Source organism: Lucilia cuprina, chromosome 3, assembly GCF_022045245.1.
Source record: "Lucilia cuprina isolate Lc7/37 chromosome 3, ASM2204524v1, whole genome shotgun sequence".
In the NCBI taxonomy this organism is placed as follows: Eukaryota; Metazoa; Arthropoda; class Insecta; order Diptera; family Calliphoridae; genus Lucilia; species Lucilia cuprina.
The window spans coordinates 55157190-55173826 of record NC_060951.1 but is presented as its reverse complement, the minus strand read 5'-3'; the positions used below and the strand labels follow the sequence as shown (position 1 = coordinate 55173826).

General features: G+C 29.3%; 1 protein-coding gene across 3 annotated transcripts in view; it reads left to right on the top strand.

The window, feature by feature from the left end:
* The window catches only part of LOC111684866, a 145832-nt gene extending 130059 nt beyond the window's left edge, over positions 1 to 15773 (top strand). For all 3 annotated transcript variants that reach the window (XM_046946590.1, XM_023447093.2, XM_023447085.2), the window contains 6 exons: positions 8874 to 8986; positions 9840 to 9988; positions 10061 to 10524; positions 10607 to 10706; positions 10795 to 10990; positions 13244 to 15773. In XM_046946590.1, coding sequence (XP_046802546.1) covers positions 8874 to 8986; positions 9840 to 9988; positions 10061 to 10524; positions 10607 to 10706; positions 10795 to 10990; positions 13244 to 14659 — 2438 coding nt within the window. In that variant the 3' untranslated portion in view covers positions 14660 to 15773. The remainder of the gene's footprint in view (positions 1 to 8873; positions 8987 to 9839; positions 9989 to 10060; positions 10525 to 10606; positions 10707 to 10794; positions 10991 to 13243) is intronic.
* Positions 15774 to 16637: the final 864 nt, after the last annotated feature.

Sequence of the window (16637 nt, the reverse complement as noted above, 5' to 3'; positions counted from 1 at the left end):
CGTTTATATGTTTTTTTATATACAATGCAAGATTAATTGTACGCCAGTCAATTGAATCAATTGTTTTGTGCTGCCACTAACTGCTCTAGCCTGTAAGTAAAATATTTGTTTAAAATTTGTGCGTAATTGCAAGAAGCCGGAGCAACAAATGCAACATGTTGCGTTGTTTTTTTGGAAGTTGCTTTGCTTTCTTTCCTTTTTTAGCAGTTAAGGCAGATGATGACATTAAAAAGTAAGATTTACATGAATTTGTGTTTATTTTATTATTATTTATGGATGATGCTACAAAAATGTTTGTTAAAAGTTATAAAATATTGCACATTTAAGGCGCGTATGTTAGGAGATTGTGTGTAATTTTTTTCGGGAGTTTTTTTTTTTGTTTTGATCATTACTATTATTTGGTAAGAGATTGCGTTATTTACCAAAATTTGTTTTTTTATTTCAATGTTTTTTTTCCAATTTTTTCTATATGTGAAGAAAGTGAAAGTCCCCAAACGAACTTTTGCAAATTATAAAATAGTAAAAATATGCATGCATCTTTTAGTATGATGATGATGATGGTAGTTTGCGTTTTGTGTGAAAAGTGCTCTGCCTGCCTGTGAAATGGAAATAATTCAAGGAAACGCATAAAAATGATAACACTTTATCTTATGGAAATGAAAGGAAAAGGATTTTTTTTCGTGGCATTAACCATGCAGTAATGTAACATGTTCCAAAACAATACTCCATTATTATTTCATTTTTTTTTTTTTTTTGAGAAGATACAACGAACGCATATTGTCATAAAATATAATTTGAAAGTGTTTTATTGTTTTGGAAAGTCAGGAAATTTACCATGTTTACATAGAAAATATGTATGTGTGTTTTCCATTTAACGCGCCTGGGATGCATATTTTTTGAAATTTCACACATCTAATCATATTTTTTAAAAATTGTATTTTATAAATCTAATGAGGATTTTTTGAGATTTGCAATTTTATTTATATATTTGCCAAATAGATTAACTTCAATTTTAATTGCTAAATTAAGTTAAAAGGTTTGCTGACGATATATCCCAAGATATTCTATCTTTAGGTAGGATTTACTATTAAAATTCAAAGAAAATTTTCTTGCTTCTGTTTAGAACTCAAAATTCAGATATTAGGTAACTGTTAACACTAAAATATGGACTTAAAAACTGTTAACCCCTGTAAAGGAGTATAATTAACTGTATAACTTAACCAATTTCGATTAAAGTCGGATCGACTCGAATATGGTCAAATCTCCTTTATTGTGGTTGAATCCACTAGGCTGCAGTCGACACCACTCAATTCTAGTCAACACTACTCTATTGTTAACTCTGCCAGACTTTTGTCGACACTACTCCATTGTGGTAAAGTCTACTGGAGTGTAGTAAACTCATTTTAATCACCTCTACATGATCGTGGCTAAATTCAATCGACTTAAGTAGAGTCTGCTCGATCATAGTCGATTCTACACGTTTGTGGCTAACTGTAGTATGATGTAGTGAAATGAACATGACCATAGTCGACTCAACTTAAACATAGTCGAGTATTCTCAATTGTACTAAACTTTTAGTCATCTTTATACGATCGTAGTCGACTCTGTTTTGCTGTTAAATCTACTGAACTATTAATCGTCTTTACTTGATTGTAGTCAAGTGTATTTCTGCTCGAATCTGCTCAACCATTAGTCTTTTTTACTCGATTGTATCATCTTCATTCGACTGTCGAATCTTCTACACCGTAGTGGATTCTACTTTGCACCCAACTCTACTGCATTAGACTTTTAAATCGATTGTAGTCGATACGACTCTTTACTTGATTGTAGTAGACTCCATTCGGCTATCGAATGTACTCAATTATTAGTCGGTTTTACACGAACGTAATCGAATGTCTAATCTTCTCTACTGTAGTAGACTTTACTTGACAGTCTATTCTACTCCGCTCTTTACTCCGTTGTAGTTGTAGTCGGCTGTGCTCCGCCATAGTTGACTTTACTCAATTAAAACCAAATCACTTATAGTCGACTCTACTCGACTACAGTCAATTCTACGCAACTTTAAACAAATCTACCCAACTTATTAGGTCAATGTTACTTCAAATTCAAAATTTTAATTTGACAGATGACATTAATTTTCAAATAGCTTTTTGAATATTTCAAAAAATGTTTATCACTTAATTTCAAATAGCAACTTAATTAACTAAATTAACTGCAACTAACCAACTATTAAACATCAAAAATTAACTATAATTTAAATTGAATTAATTATTTAATTAAAAATACATAAATCAGTTAAAATAACAAACATGTAAAATACTTCATTTTTAACATGATGTAATCACAACGAAAATCAAACAGTTTGCAAATTATTAAAAGAAAAATAAAACAACTTTTTAAAAAATTTTGTTTTTACAAATTTCTACTTAAAAACATACATTTGTGTAATTTTATTTGAAAAATGACTTAATGAGCTTATAAAATAAATAAATAGACAGACCAAAGACAGCTTGTAGTTTTCTAAAACAAACAAATAAAATAGAAATTGAAAAATTACAAAAAAAAATAAATAAAATAAACAATTAATTTTTAGTAAAAGATGAAAATGAAAACCAAAACAAAAACATCATGACAACATGATTGACAGTTAATGTGCAAAATTAACAAATAAAAGTTAAATCGAATGACAAGCTGCAGTAGTCATGATGCGTAAAACAATGCAGAGCTGGAAAATATTTTTATTTAGACATTATCATTAAAGAGTTAAATTTATAACAAATTTAAAGAAATCCGGCATTCGGGTATGATTTTAAACATTTTAAATTATTATAAATAAAATGCTAATAAACAAATGTCAACGGCAGTCAAACATTTGTGTACTCATTGAAAAAAACATTTTGATTGCAGCTGCAAAAAAAGAAAATTTTATCACAATTATTTTATTTAGTATTACAAGAAAAATAATTTATTGTTTAATACAAATTAAATATTTTTTTTATAAAAATGCTCTTGAAAATTATGCCATTAAGTTTATTTGTAAATATTGAACATTGCTGTCAGAAAATTGATTTCACATTAAAATATATTTGCAACTACAGTAAAAAACATTCAGCTGTAGTCGACGGCAGTTCAATTTGCTCGACTGTAGTCGTCTTTGCTCTACTGTAGTAGGTTTTACTAGATTACAACAGATTATAATTGATTATAATTGACTCATATCATACTACTTGACTATAATCGACGATAATTAACTGTCGAGTGTAGTGTACTTTGAAAGACTCAACTCGGATGGGTCGACTCAGCTAGACTGTAGTCGATTCTCTAATCGTTTATATCCCGTACTCGACTGTTCGTAGTCTATACTATTCAACTGCAATCAACTTCTGTCGAATGTACTCGTCTAAACATGACTGTGGTCAACTCTACTAGATTCTACCCAACTATAGTCCACTCTACTTGACTAAAGTCGAAACTACCCGTTTGTATTAGGTCTACAGTTGTACAGTTAATTAAGCGTAATCGATTTTAACTGACTATAGTTGACCCTACTCGATTGTAGTTGAGTCTGATCATTTGTATCGACTTTTCTCGATTGTGATCGAATAGTCCATTAATATAGCCTACATTACTAGACTGCAGATGATTAAAGTTGAGTGTAGTTGACTTAACTTTATAGTCGTCGATATTATTCATCTGTTATCAACTTTACACTACTCGAAAGTACTCGACATACCACACATTATTATAGTCGACACTACTAAATTGTACCCAACTATAGACGATTAAAATCTTTCGACTTGTAAGTATATAGTCAATTCTACTCGAGTCTATTCGATTGTTTTCATTTCTGCTCTACTATTATAGATTTTTTTCTCAACTGCAGTTGATTATACTCTACTGTTGCCATCACTTAATAGTATTGTCGACTTTCTTTGAGTGCGGTTGACTTTATTGGTCTATAGTTTAAATTGCTTAAAAATTTTCTGTAGTCGATTTTAGCTGACTGTGTTCGAGTTCACTCGACTATGTTCGATTCTACTAGATTGCAGTCGATTCTATTCGACTTTAGTCGATTCTCTAATCTACTGTAGTACACTTTTCTTAAATGTAGTAGGCTCTATTCAACTGCCATCAACTTTTCTTGACTATACTGGACTCTACTCGAATGTACCTTACTTAATAGTCTAGATTGTAGCCGACTATACCCAATTATAGTCGAATATACTTGACCCAACTCGATTGTACTCTGCTGCTGAATTTACTACATGGAATTACTGAAACAGAGCTGAAGAAGTGATGATTTTAACACTGATCATAGGAGGAATGTTTATTTTATTTTGATTCGAAATTCATTACATCTGAAGTCATTCTCAGGAAGTATTTTGTTCTTTTTTTGGAAGTTATTCGGAAGCGAAAACTAATTTGACTTTAATATCATTAAAATAAATTAATTACATGCATTTATGAATCAATTCCAAAATGAAATGTGTTTTATTCAAAAAATTTCAGTACAAAAAATATACCTTTAATTTTAATCAAAATTGGATTCTTTCCACTTCTTTGGAAGTCAACAAACACCACTTCCACAGAAGGTAAACAAATTCACTTAATGCTACTTTTGAAGTGGTGATAAATGTTATTCTTTTGGGAAGTATGTACTTCGTTTTATTATTGTTGCTGGGTACATAACTGAAGTCGATTTTACTTTAGGGTAATTGACTTTAGTCGACATTACTCGATTGTAGTCGAGTCCAATTTCTTATATTGTGGTCTCAATTGTGGTCGACTCTAAAATACAAGACTCTATACTATTAACTTAATTACAGTCGACTCTACTCGCATGTACTAGACGGTAGTCGACTATTCTCTACTGTGATCGACTCTACTCGTTCATAGTCGACTTTATTATTAATAGTTAATCATATTGGAATTTGTCTACTTTATTATAATTAATCACTTAATACTTTTAAATTTCTTGGTAATAAATATCATGAGAATTCTTTCACGTAGCAAAAAATAAATTTAACAAAATTACAAGAAATTAAATTATAATTTCAAATGTAAGCATTTTTTCTTATAAATGTGAGAAGCAACAAGTAAAAATCAAAAAATGTCATTGAACTTTATACATAATTTAAATTGTTAAAGAAATTCTTTACAAAGTATTTCAAAAACTATAATTTTGAAAGTAAAAATTCTAAATTACAAAATTAAAATTGAATTAAACACGCACAGTTTTTAAAATTTATACATATGTATGTTGCATTGCATGTTTTTACTAAATTTATTAATATTTAAAATTTTTTTAAAATAAACTGTGAGATTTTTTTTAAGAAAATTATACATTGAGTTAGAATAAAATTATACTTAATGCTTAAAGCTCATGTTTACATTTAGATAAATATTTATTTTGAAAACTTGTATCTAGTTATTTGTACTTAATAACTTGTTTAATGTTTACAATGGAAAAATGTTTAAAACAATTAAATATAATTTATTTGCGTAGCAATACTATGACTCTAAAATGCATCATATACATGAAAAAAGAATTAAATTACTTTAATCATTTATTATTACAATAAATTAATATATTAACCTTTGGTTTTGTATTTATATTTTACAAAAAATTTCCAAAATTTTTTAAAGGCGAATTTAAAATAAATTAAAACAACAAAAACTTAGACAGGTTTTAGAGTCGTGTGAAAGAAATATAATCAAAACAATACTCTTTGGCATTAATAATACAGATTTGCAACTTGTGCTGACGATGAGTCAGTTTCATTATAGGAAATTATTTGAAATTTAATTTTATTCCAGTTTGTTGTTTTTTGTTTATATTAATAATTTTTATTGATAATTTTTAAAACTTCATAATGCATTAGAAATGTTAATATTATGCGTTGAATTGCTAACCGGAAGCTTTGAATAGAATTTTTGAAGATTTATTTTCGAATGTAGTACAAGAACTTGTATAAAAGTAGTTGATATTAAAATACTAAATATGATCTTTATGATTTTATAGTTTTAATTATGTCTATAGGTTATTAACCACAATTATACATTTTGTACATATTTTTTCTGATTAATTTAACAACGAAGTGAAAATAAGTTTCTTTAGTTTGATTTGGTACTATTTATTTTATTATTAAATAAATTTTGCAGATGTCACCTTAGACGTCAAGATCCTGAAGTGTAATTCTCTTTAGTGTGGATTCAAACCGTCTTATAGTTGAGTTGTGAACAATTTAGGCGTTGGCGCCATCTACATTTATTTTAAATTTAGGATTAATTTTAATGCAACTCGTAGAGCATTCGTGATCGAATAAAGATATTAATTTAAAATTAATATTTCTTATATACCTTTTCTATAAAAAAATATTTTAAAATCTAGAGAAAATAGGTACATTTGCTGTTTTTTTATATATCGGAAGAAATGCTACTTCTTTTAATCGAATGTCTGAATTTGCATAATTATTTAGAAAATAATGGTCATAATGTTATATCTTGCAGTGTTTTCTAAGTGATTTTATAAAGAAGAATTCAGTCCCATTTTTATGGATTTATAATAAATAATAAAGAAAACCTATTTAACTATTCCATCATTTATAATATGAAGTTTAAAATATGTGATATTATATCGCGTAGACTAAAGCAACATATTGTTAGGCGTGCGTCTTACTTCAAATTCACGGTTAAAGTTGTTATATTGATAACATGTTTGGAGAAGTCAAAACGGTCTCTTTAGTAGATCGTTTATTATAAAATTTGATTCAGTTTGTGTCTGAAACCGATACCAATAACCTAAAAAAAACTTTTTTAATGGACTGCTGCCAAATTATGGCATTCGAAAGCAACTAAAAACTCAATAGAATTTTAAAACAATTTTTTCGACCATTTTTAAGTCCCAAAATTTCCCTGAAAAGCAAATAACTGTCAAGGGTCTGACTTCAAGTTCACAATTTCAATTTCATTTTATCAAGGGGCGTAAGCGCCCATTAAAAAAACTGTCAAAAATTCAAAATTAAAAAAAAACTGGCAACAAATTTCCACCACTAAGTTCTAATAGGCAAAGCGATGTCAGCGATGATAGTCAGTACAATAAGTTAATTAGTGGCACATTTTTTTTTAATTTTCCAAATTCCAAAACCGATTAAGTTTTAAAATGAAAACCTAGAGTTTTGCAATTTGCATTTTAAAGCCTGGAAGTCTTGTGAATATATTCCTGTAAAAATGTATTTGACATTTTATACTTACCAACGTTATTAACAATTTAGTTCAATTTCAAAGGAATTAAAAAAGAACTATAAATATAAATATGATTATTATGTTATATTTGTTCAGTTTGTGTATGATAAAAACCAAGTTGTAAAACCTAAAATTATTTTTTGCACAAAAACAAAAGTTTTAAAGTCAAATTAGAAAGGGCAATGTGGAGTTACTTTGACATCATAATTATTTGATCACATCAACTTTTAGAGTTATTTTTTACTAATATACAAAAAGTACTAACTCAACTTTGGCTTTTGGACAAATGATTCCTTTACTATACTAGATGTTATACAATGTCTGATAAATTTGTAAAATTTGTTCAATTTGAATAAAATGTTTAAGAAAATCGAAAATTTAATTTTATAATTAGATTGGAATGAAGGACGACACCATTGTAGTCATGACATCAACAAAGTTTAAACTTAGTTTGATTTGAATTCCAGTTATGCTTTAAATCTTAATTTATATAGAAAATAATACATACCTCATATTTACGAAAAATACGTACACTGTAAGAAATATAAAAAATATTTTAGTTTACGAAATATTCTTATTTAAATTAACAATTAAAATGAATTTTCGAAATAATTATTTATTTACACAAAAACTGCGAAAAATAAAAAAAAATATTCTCGTACAATACAAACTAATTTTGTTACGGAATGAGAAAAGTGAAAATTAAACAAAGTCTTTTAATATATACTTACGTTAAATTTGAAAAGGGTTTGATTAAATAATGTTTCGTACTATGCACGAAATATTCGTAATTATTACGATCACAAGCGAAAATGTCTTTTGTAGGAAATAGGATTCTAAAATGGATTTCTGAAAGGAATCACGCATTCAATATAAAATGCAAAGACATTATAAAACTTCAATTTGAATAGAAATAAAATGTAAATATTTATGGAAAAAAGATTTGCAAAAAGTTATGAATTTTGTAAAAATAGTGTTAAGAAATAAAATGTAAAATATTCAAAATAGTCTTTTGAAATAGGTACAGTTTTCCAATTAAACTAGGATTTTTAGCTTGTAACAATAATGTCATAAACATTCTTAGAATAACAAGAGTTGGAATACAGCTACCTACTTAATCCTAGAGTTATTTTACAACTATTTTTGCATATGTTAAAAAATCCTTTTCCGCGAATATTTTTGATGATATTAAATCTCATTACCTGATTAAAGGACCGCCAGCTGGCATTAAAATTAAAACTACATACTACCTGTAGGTAGCATTTTCTAGCGCCAGGATATTTAGTATAAAATGTTTAGGACGAGCAACGAAAGGACACAGTCTAGTCTTACGCTTCGTTACGAACGTACTAACTAAACAAATCTAAAACAATTTGACAGTTTAACTGTTTCAAAAAACAATTTGTACAACAAATTTAAAACTTTAATTAATCTGAAAAAACTTTGCTAAAATGGTGAACATTAATGTTAATTTCCAACAACTTGAAAAAGATATTGAAAATTTCTCTTCAGTCGATGAACGTAAGTTTTATTAAAAAAGTTTTTATTATAATTATATTGTTATTATTTTCTTAATAAATGATCATGTACTAATTTTTGTTTTAATTTTTTTTTTGAAATCTTTTTAGATCTTCAATTGGCTGCTGAATTGGGAAAAACTTTACTGGAACGCAACAAAGAATTGGAAACTCTTTTAAAAGAGCACAAACATACTGTTGAGGAACAAGAACAGGAAATTGTGGTAAGTAGTTTAATTGACAAACCTGGTTTTTGCTGTTGATCTTTGATTAGAAATAAGTTTTTTGGCAATTTGTTAGTATTTTACACTACATTGTATGGTGCACAGTTTGCATCATTAACTGACATTTATTTTCTTCGGTTTTATTTAGTTCAGTAAAGCAAAGGCGCCAAGATCAATTAATGAACGTTAGAGTTCAATGCTTTTGTAGATCACTATTACAAAACCTTATAAATACGTAAAAGTATTTAGTTTTTCTTTTTGTGAACAACTTTCCAACATTTGCTATTGTGGTGTTTTGGTTATAGCTGATTGGTTTTTAGAGCAAACCTATGCAGAACACCCAAATTCCATAATCTTAGAAATACGATCTTGTTGCTGCAACATTTTAACACTATTGCTAATCAAGCATAAAATATTTAACCCCTTAAATGTAGAGGCAAAAACAACAACAAATAAATCTTTTTTAAAAAAAGAGAGACAAAAAATGGGTCAATTAAATAGATTTCCTCAAATGAATTTTATTTCTTTATATTATTCTAAATTTATCTATTGGCATTTAATTAGCTTTGACCCCTTCTAAATAAAAGTGTGCATGTATGTATGTATGTATGTATGTATGTATGTATGTATGTATGTATGTATGTATGTATGTATGTATGTATGTATGTATGTATGTATGTATGTATGTATGTATGTATGTATGTATGTATGTATGTATGTATGTATGTATGTATGTAGACAACTGCAATTTCTTATCTCGTGATCAATCATGCATAAACTATTTCAACATTTTACACTAAAACTAATTAATTTCTTTGTTTTCTTTTTTTTTTTGAATTAAATTTTAAAATAGTATTTGAAAAAGCATACTACGGCGTTGCGGGAAGTAAACGATTCTCGTTTAAAGGTCTATGAACAATTGGAAGTCGGTATACAAGATTTGGAGCGTGCCAATCATCGTTTGCTCGTTGAAAATACTGCCGATAAAAAGCATATAAAAACGTGAGTATATATATTTTTTTAATTTCACTCCTAATTTTTTTTAAATAATTTGCTGAATTTTAAATTTTATAGGCTTGGTCACAATATCGAGACTTTGGAGGCACGTTGTGAAGAACTGACTAAACAATTGGAAGAATGTCGCCAATCTTTAACCTTTGAGAGACGCAAAAATGAACGTCTCTTGGCGGAAAAGAATAAGGCGGGCTCTGATGCCAATGGCGTAAAATTGAAACCCACTTTGAATAAAGATAATGCCGAATCACCTTCAGACACCGTACAAACCGGTTATGATGCCAACACTACCGCCCCTGAAAATTGTAGTTTTGCTTTTGCTTCTCCTGCTTCAAGAAATAATGCCAATTCAACGGGTATTAGTGGTGTAGAAGGTGATAGTTCGTTTGATTTGAGTATGGTTTGTGGTCAGGAGGGCAATGATGAAATTATTAAATTGGTTAGTGATTTGGAGACCACCAAAAGAGCATTTATGGCCGAGCAACAGAGATGTGGTGAATTGGAAGAACAATTGGTGGCGATAAGTAAGTATTTTTTAGAATTTTATTATTTTTTTAACATAAAACTTATTAATTGTTTGTATTTATTTTTCTATTTCAAAACTAGTTCAAGAAAATCAATCTTTACAAAGTCGTATTGCTCAAACTAGTGCCACAGAGGAAATGAAATCCATGCATGATGAATTATCTATATTAGATGAAGTCAGGTATGTTTTAAAATATTTTTTTAATAAACTAAAGAAATATAAAAAGAAACTAATTAAATTATTTCTCTCTCACTCTCTTTATTTCCAGACAAGGACAAATGTGTAGTCGTTGTTTGCGCTCTATGGATGATCGCCTCACAGTTAATGATGAACAATCCTCGTTGGCACCCACCGAGGAATGTGAGGAAGATGAAGAGCGTAGTCTGCTAGATTTAGATGGCAATCGTGATGATAATGAAAGTGAACATTCACAGGCTGCCTATCGCAGCAGCATGTCCATTAAGGTGAGAAATTGTTTCTATTTTAAAACACTGCTGTTTGGCTTATTACGAGGCTGACTGATAGTTTACATAAAAATAGCAAGAACAATTTATTTACTTCCAATAATAATGTTTCATTTCCATAACAAACTGCCATTACCAAACTCATTACCAAGCACTCATATTTAGTTCCTAACTTGTTTTACTGTTGGTGTTTTTTTTTCCTTCATAATTTCAATCACTAAAAAGCATTTTCATGGATGATATTTGTAAAAAAATCATATAATTTGGTTGTGTCTAAAACAAAAGCCTACTCCTAAGGTGTTTACTGTTAATGTATTTGTTTAAATGTGTGTTAACGTCTAACATTATTGAATATGTCTTCTAACTGTTGCTGTTAATTTATCCAACACACCGTTTCCGTTTCCACTACTTTAATGTTTCCTTTTTTATCTGCAAATTTACTCAATCTAAAAACAATTCCAAAAACCAAAAAAACACCATGATATTTTTTCTCTACCTTTTTTTTATTTTCTTATTTTTTCTTATATTTATAATTTTATTAGGCTAAAAAACAAGTAACGACTACTACTACTACCACTACCAGTACTACTTGTCCGATTTGTTCAAATATCAACACAAAGTACCTGCATGAACAAATACCCATATCTTTAGATACGGTTTTGTTAGATCTTTGGCAGAAAACCGTTAAACGTTTCAGTCTAATGACATGGGTGGCGAAAATGCTGCAATGGCCGGCCATAGTTATAAGCCGTATGATTAGTTCCATACCAGACGATGAAGATTTTTCATTACTCTTCTGACCTGACACAAAAACTAGAAATTTAAACAAACAAAAAACAAACGAAAGTGTTATTTTTTTTTTTTTTTGAGTGCATTTCAATTTGTTTTTCTTAAATTTAGTTTCTTTTTTTTTGTGTTTTTTTTTTGTTGTACTTACCGAGTTTACTATTTCTCTTATGTTTGTTATTTGTTTAAACATTTGAATTTTAACTTTAATTTTAAAGTTTTAATATTAACATTCCTGGACAAAGAATGCTTTTATACAGGGTCACAAATCTATACGAAAAAAGACATATTTTAAAGACAACGTTTTAAACGTTTTTAATTAATATTTTCTTTTTTGACATTTTAAATGTGCCAAGACTTTTTTTTATAAAAATTAGACTAATTTTATAGTTTTAACAGTGTGTTTGTGTGGATAATTTATTTTATATAGTTTTTAATGAAAAAAAAACAACAAATTATATTATTGATATTGTCTTAGTTAAGTAAGTAAAATCATGGAAAAACATTAAGACAAACTTTCCCTACAGAAATAACTTTTCATACAAAACATTTGAACTTGCCAATTTCATATTTTCTACTCATCTTTCCATTATTTTCATTACTAAACTAAATACATAAGCACTGTCACCCTAACAAAGACTCCAACTAACCATCATAGGCCAAAAAATGGCTTATCTGATATATGGGTATTAAACTAAACTTATCATTCCGTTATTAACTACTCTTAACACAACCCACCGCTCTCTTATAAACTATCTCTTCATTAATGAGCTCTCTCATTTTTTCATATTTTTCTAAATATTATTAATATTATTCATTAATTTCTATTAAATAGAATATTTTAAATCATTTATATCTCACATTCATTCATTATCATACTACTCCACCCTTCCTTAAAAAAACCCTCTTAATACTTCCCTCATATTCCCTTCCCTCGTCTTAATGGTTTTTCTTTGAAAACGTTTTTTTTTTTGTTTGTTAATATTGTTGTATTTAATTTGTTTAACAATATGTTGTTAAAAACATAATAATGAGGGTTTTTTGTGTGATATTTAAGTTTTTTTATAAGTTTAATAAATTTCTTTGAATTTCGAGTGAATGTGAATTTTAATTGTTTGCTGATTGGAAGGCATGTTATTAAAGTTTGTATTTTAATTATAATTTTGTTTTAAATGAATATTTTTATTTTTAAACTCTCTTTTTTAAACATTACTCTCTATCTTTGAAATCGCTCTCTCTCTCTCATTTAAACAATATACTATCTACCAGTATACAAATACTCCACCACCTACAAAAACTCAAAACCAAAGTTACAAAATGAACATTGTTAATTTTTTAATTTTTTAAACTATTTTTACACCTCTCTCATGCCATTTATGCCGCTCTCTCTCTTTATTTGAAAAAAAAAATCGAAAAAAATCTATCCATCTCTAAAATTCAAAAACAAATTATGCCCATAATTTCCAGGTTATGCCACAGCATCCCGATTCTTTGGATTTGAATATACCCGGTAGTCCTAATCCCTATCGTGATTTGGTGGAGAAATATGAAGCCTTATTGGAGGTACAACGCTCATCGATTGCTCGCAAAAATAATCATGTAGTTGCTGCTGGTGGTGGTGGCGGCGGCGGCATGTCTTTGGCCGAAGAATTCCAGTCTTCTGGGGAATTTGCTCAAACTCAAAAACTCATGTTCCAAGCGGCCCACAATGAAAATACCGGCAATTGCAATAATTCCAGCAATGGTGATGCGGCCAGCAGCTGCAATGGCAGCATGAATAATGACACCAATAATTCAAATACCAAAAATGATAAAAATCGTGGTCGTACTCCTACGGAATTCTCGGAAGCGGAAACCTCTTCTTCGGGCTTTTCGGATGAGACCAGCAACAAGGGCACCCAAACTGATGAGAGACCCGGATATTTCCTCTGCTCGATTGGTGATGGCGAAGACTGTAAATTTAGCATTTATGATGATGCCAGTCCCATAGATTCACGCTTCCGCAATCGTCCTGAATACCGCGAACTGTTTAAGGAAATCTTTGCCGTTCTCAAAAAGGCCGCCGAAAACAAAGAAGAAGGCGATAAGCTGCCTCTGTTGGATGATACTCATCCCAATGGTGTAAATGCTCAAAAAGTGCCACCTGTTACTCCTGCCAACGAAGAATTGCCGGTTGATTTCGCCGATGATGCTCAAAGTGTTATCTCCTCGGCCGTGTCGGAACAGTCCTTTGCCATGTCGGAATGCATTACCAAATTAGAACGTAAAACAGCCAAAAAACACATTATTGAAAAGAACCAAGAAAACAAGCCTCCCATGGCGGCCTCCATTGCTCACTTGTCGTCGCCCAGTGGCAAGCAAATCATTGAAAATGGCCGTGTTTTGACTCCTTTGAAACGGGAACCCTTAGACTACTTGGCCGTGGGTGTAGGTATCAAGAAGAAGAATCGTCGCAAGAATCGCAACTTCTCCAGTGATCGTTCAGAGTCTCCCTTGGCTTTACCCACACCACCACGCATTTTTGTGGCCAGTGGCAAGAAACGCAAAGAAGTACGTCCCTATGTAGAATCACCCATGGCTGCCACTCCCGATCAATTTAATACACCCGGATCATCGCGTGGTTCTCGCAGTGGACCTAAATACGAATGGAATGGTAATTCAATGATTATTTATAATCGTTCTGTCAGAGGTCGCAACTCCTCGGGTGAGGTAGATGTAAGCAACATTCCCTATAGGCCCAGTACTGTATCCCAAGATTTGCACAAACTAAAGAAACTTGACTTGTCGTATGCGGAAGTTTTAAGACGTGCCGATGCCTGTAAACAACATCATCATACTCAATACCAACAACAGCAACAAAGACGAAGGAATCATCGTCACTAAATTAAGGAACAAAAAAAAAACAAACAAGAAAATCCCCCAGTGTAATCAACAAAGAACATAAGTAGTCTTCATAAATTTAAGTAGGTGTCTTCGTTTTTACGCCCCCTCAATTAAGTGATGACCCCAACCCCCACCCTGATCACTAAAGATGACCCCACTGTCTCATTTGATTGTTTATAATAATATTAATTAAACTCCCAATATTTGTATAATTTAATATTTAGATGTATACTCCCTCCTCCAGAAAGAAAGAAAAAAAATCAGCCCCAAACCAAGCAACAGAAAATAAGTAGTAATATTAAGAATTATTCATCTGCCATTGAAGCTGAATCTCTCAGTTGTTTCCTTTTTCCTCCTTAACTAAACTTTTATCTCTTTTCTTCTGTTTATGTAATTACTTTAATTTTAAATCAATTTTTTATTTACAATTTTAAATTGTTTTTCATTTAGAAAAAAGCGTAGCTACGTTTAAATTTAGTTTCTTTTCAAACAAAAAAAATATATATTTTTTAAAAAAATGTCCTTTTACTTTGAAAACTTGAACAAACCAACAACATTTAATTTTAAGTGCATAATGTTTAACAGCAACAACTGTAATGCAAAGAGTTTTATTTTTGATAATTGTGGGCTTAGCGCACAATCCGCTTTTAATTTTATTAAAATTTCTTTTAAAAAAAGTTAAATTTTTTAATTATATTTTATTTAAATTTTTTTCCAATAATTTTTATATATCTCTTTTTTTTGTAAATAGTATGAGTTTAAAACCAAATTTCTCTTAAGTCTTAAATCAACGAATTCTGTTTTTTTATATATTGTGTAAATCCCTCTTCATTTTTAATTTAAAAACAAAATTTTAACAAAAACTTTAAACATTAATTTTAAAAGAACAACTAAACACTTATATAGTCGACTTGCAAAATATTTAAATAATAATAAAAAACAAAACAATAAATTTTAATTTAAATTTTTAAATTTTAATCAACTTATTATATTTAAAACTACTACTTTTTTTGGCTGAAACGTATGATAATAGTTAGAGAGTTTTCACAAAATTTTATCTTGTGAAACAGAATTTTTACTTGATTTGAATTAAGATACAATTAAAAATTTAAATGAAAAAAAAATAAAACAACTACAAATACACATAATGAACAGTATCAGTATGTACTCAAAAAAAAATAAAACAAAAAACATTGAATTATTTAAAAAAAAAAAAAAAAAAACCTACAGTATTTTTTTCTTTAAAATTTTCGACGGTAAGTAGTGAAAATAGATATTTAGTTGTCTATTTTATATTTAATGACTTTTTAAAATTACGCTTGAGGTCAAAGTTCAATACTTAAGCTCGACGACACTTCTGTTTACGAATGTCAATTTTCATTCAAATAATTTTTTTAACTTTTCTATTACACTGTGCTAGCTTTTTTCCTTCCAACTTACTGTCATCTTCAATAGTTAATCTTAAATTCTATTATAAATGATTGCAGTATAGCTGAAATGTAACTGAGGTCAAAGTTCAATACTTAAGGTCGACAAAACTTCTCTTTACGCAAGTGAATTTTCAGTTAAATGTGCTATCATCTTCAATATTTAATTATAAATTCTATTGCTGTATGAAATTTTTAGTCGATAGCTCCAAAAATTGCATAAGCTAGAGAATCCTAGTAGCTCAAAGCGCATGATCTTAGAGGCCGATCGACAGTTCTATCGAAATCGGGTTATAGCCAAATTTTGGATTCAATAAATCGACTGGAATATAGAACGTATCGTCACCCTGTTGAAGCCGAATCAATATTATATTATGTCCAATGTTGGTCCTATTTGCTAAATTATAACAATTTTATTTATAAAATGTTCTATGCCATCTAAAAGTTCATTCTTTAAGCCTTTGAAATAACATAAATCTGGAAAACTCAAGGTTAGCTATACTACAAAGGGTTTAGGTTTAGTAAATATTGTTAAATCCACATTTATCTAA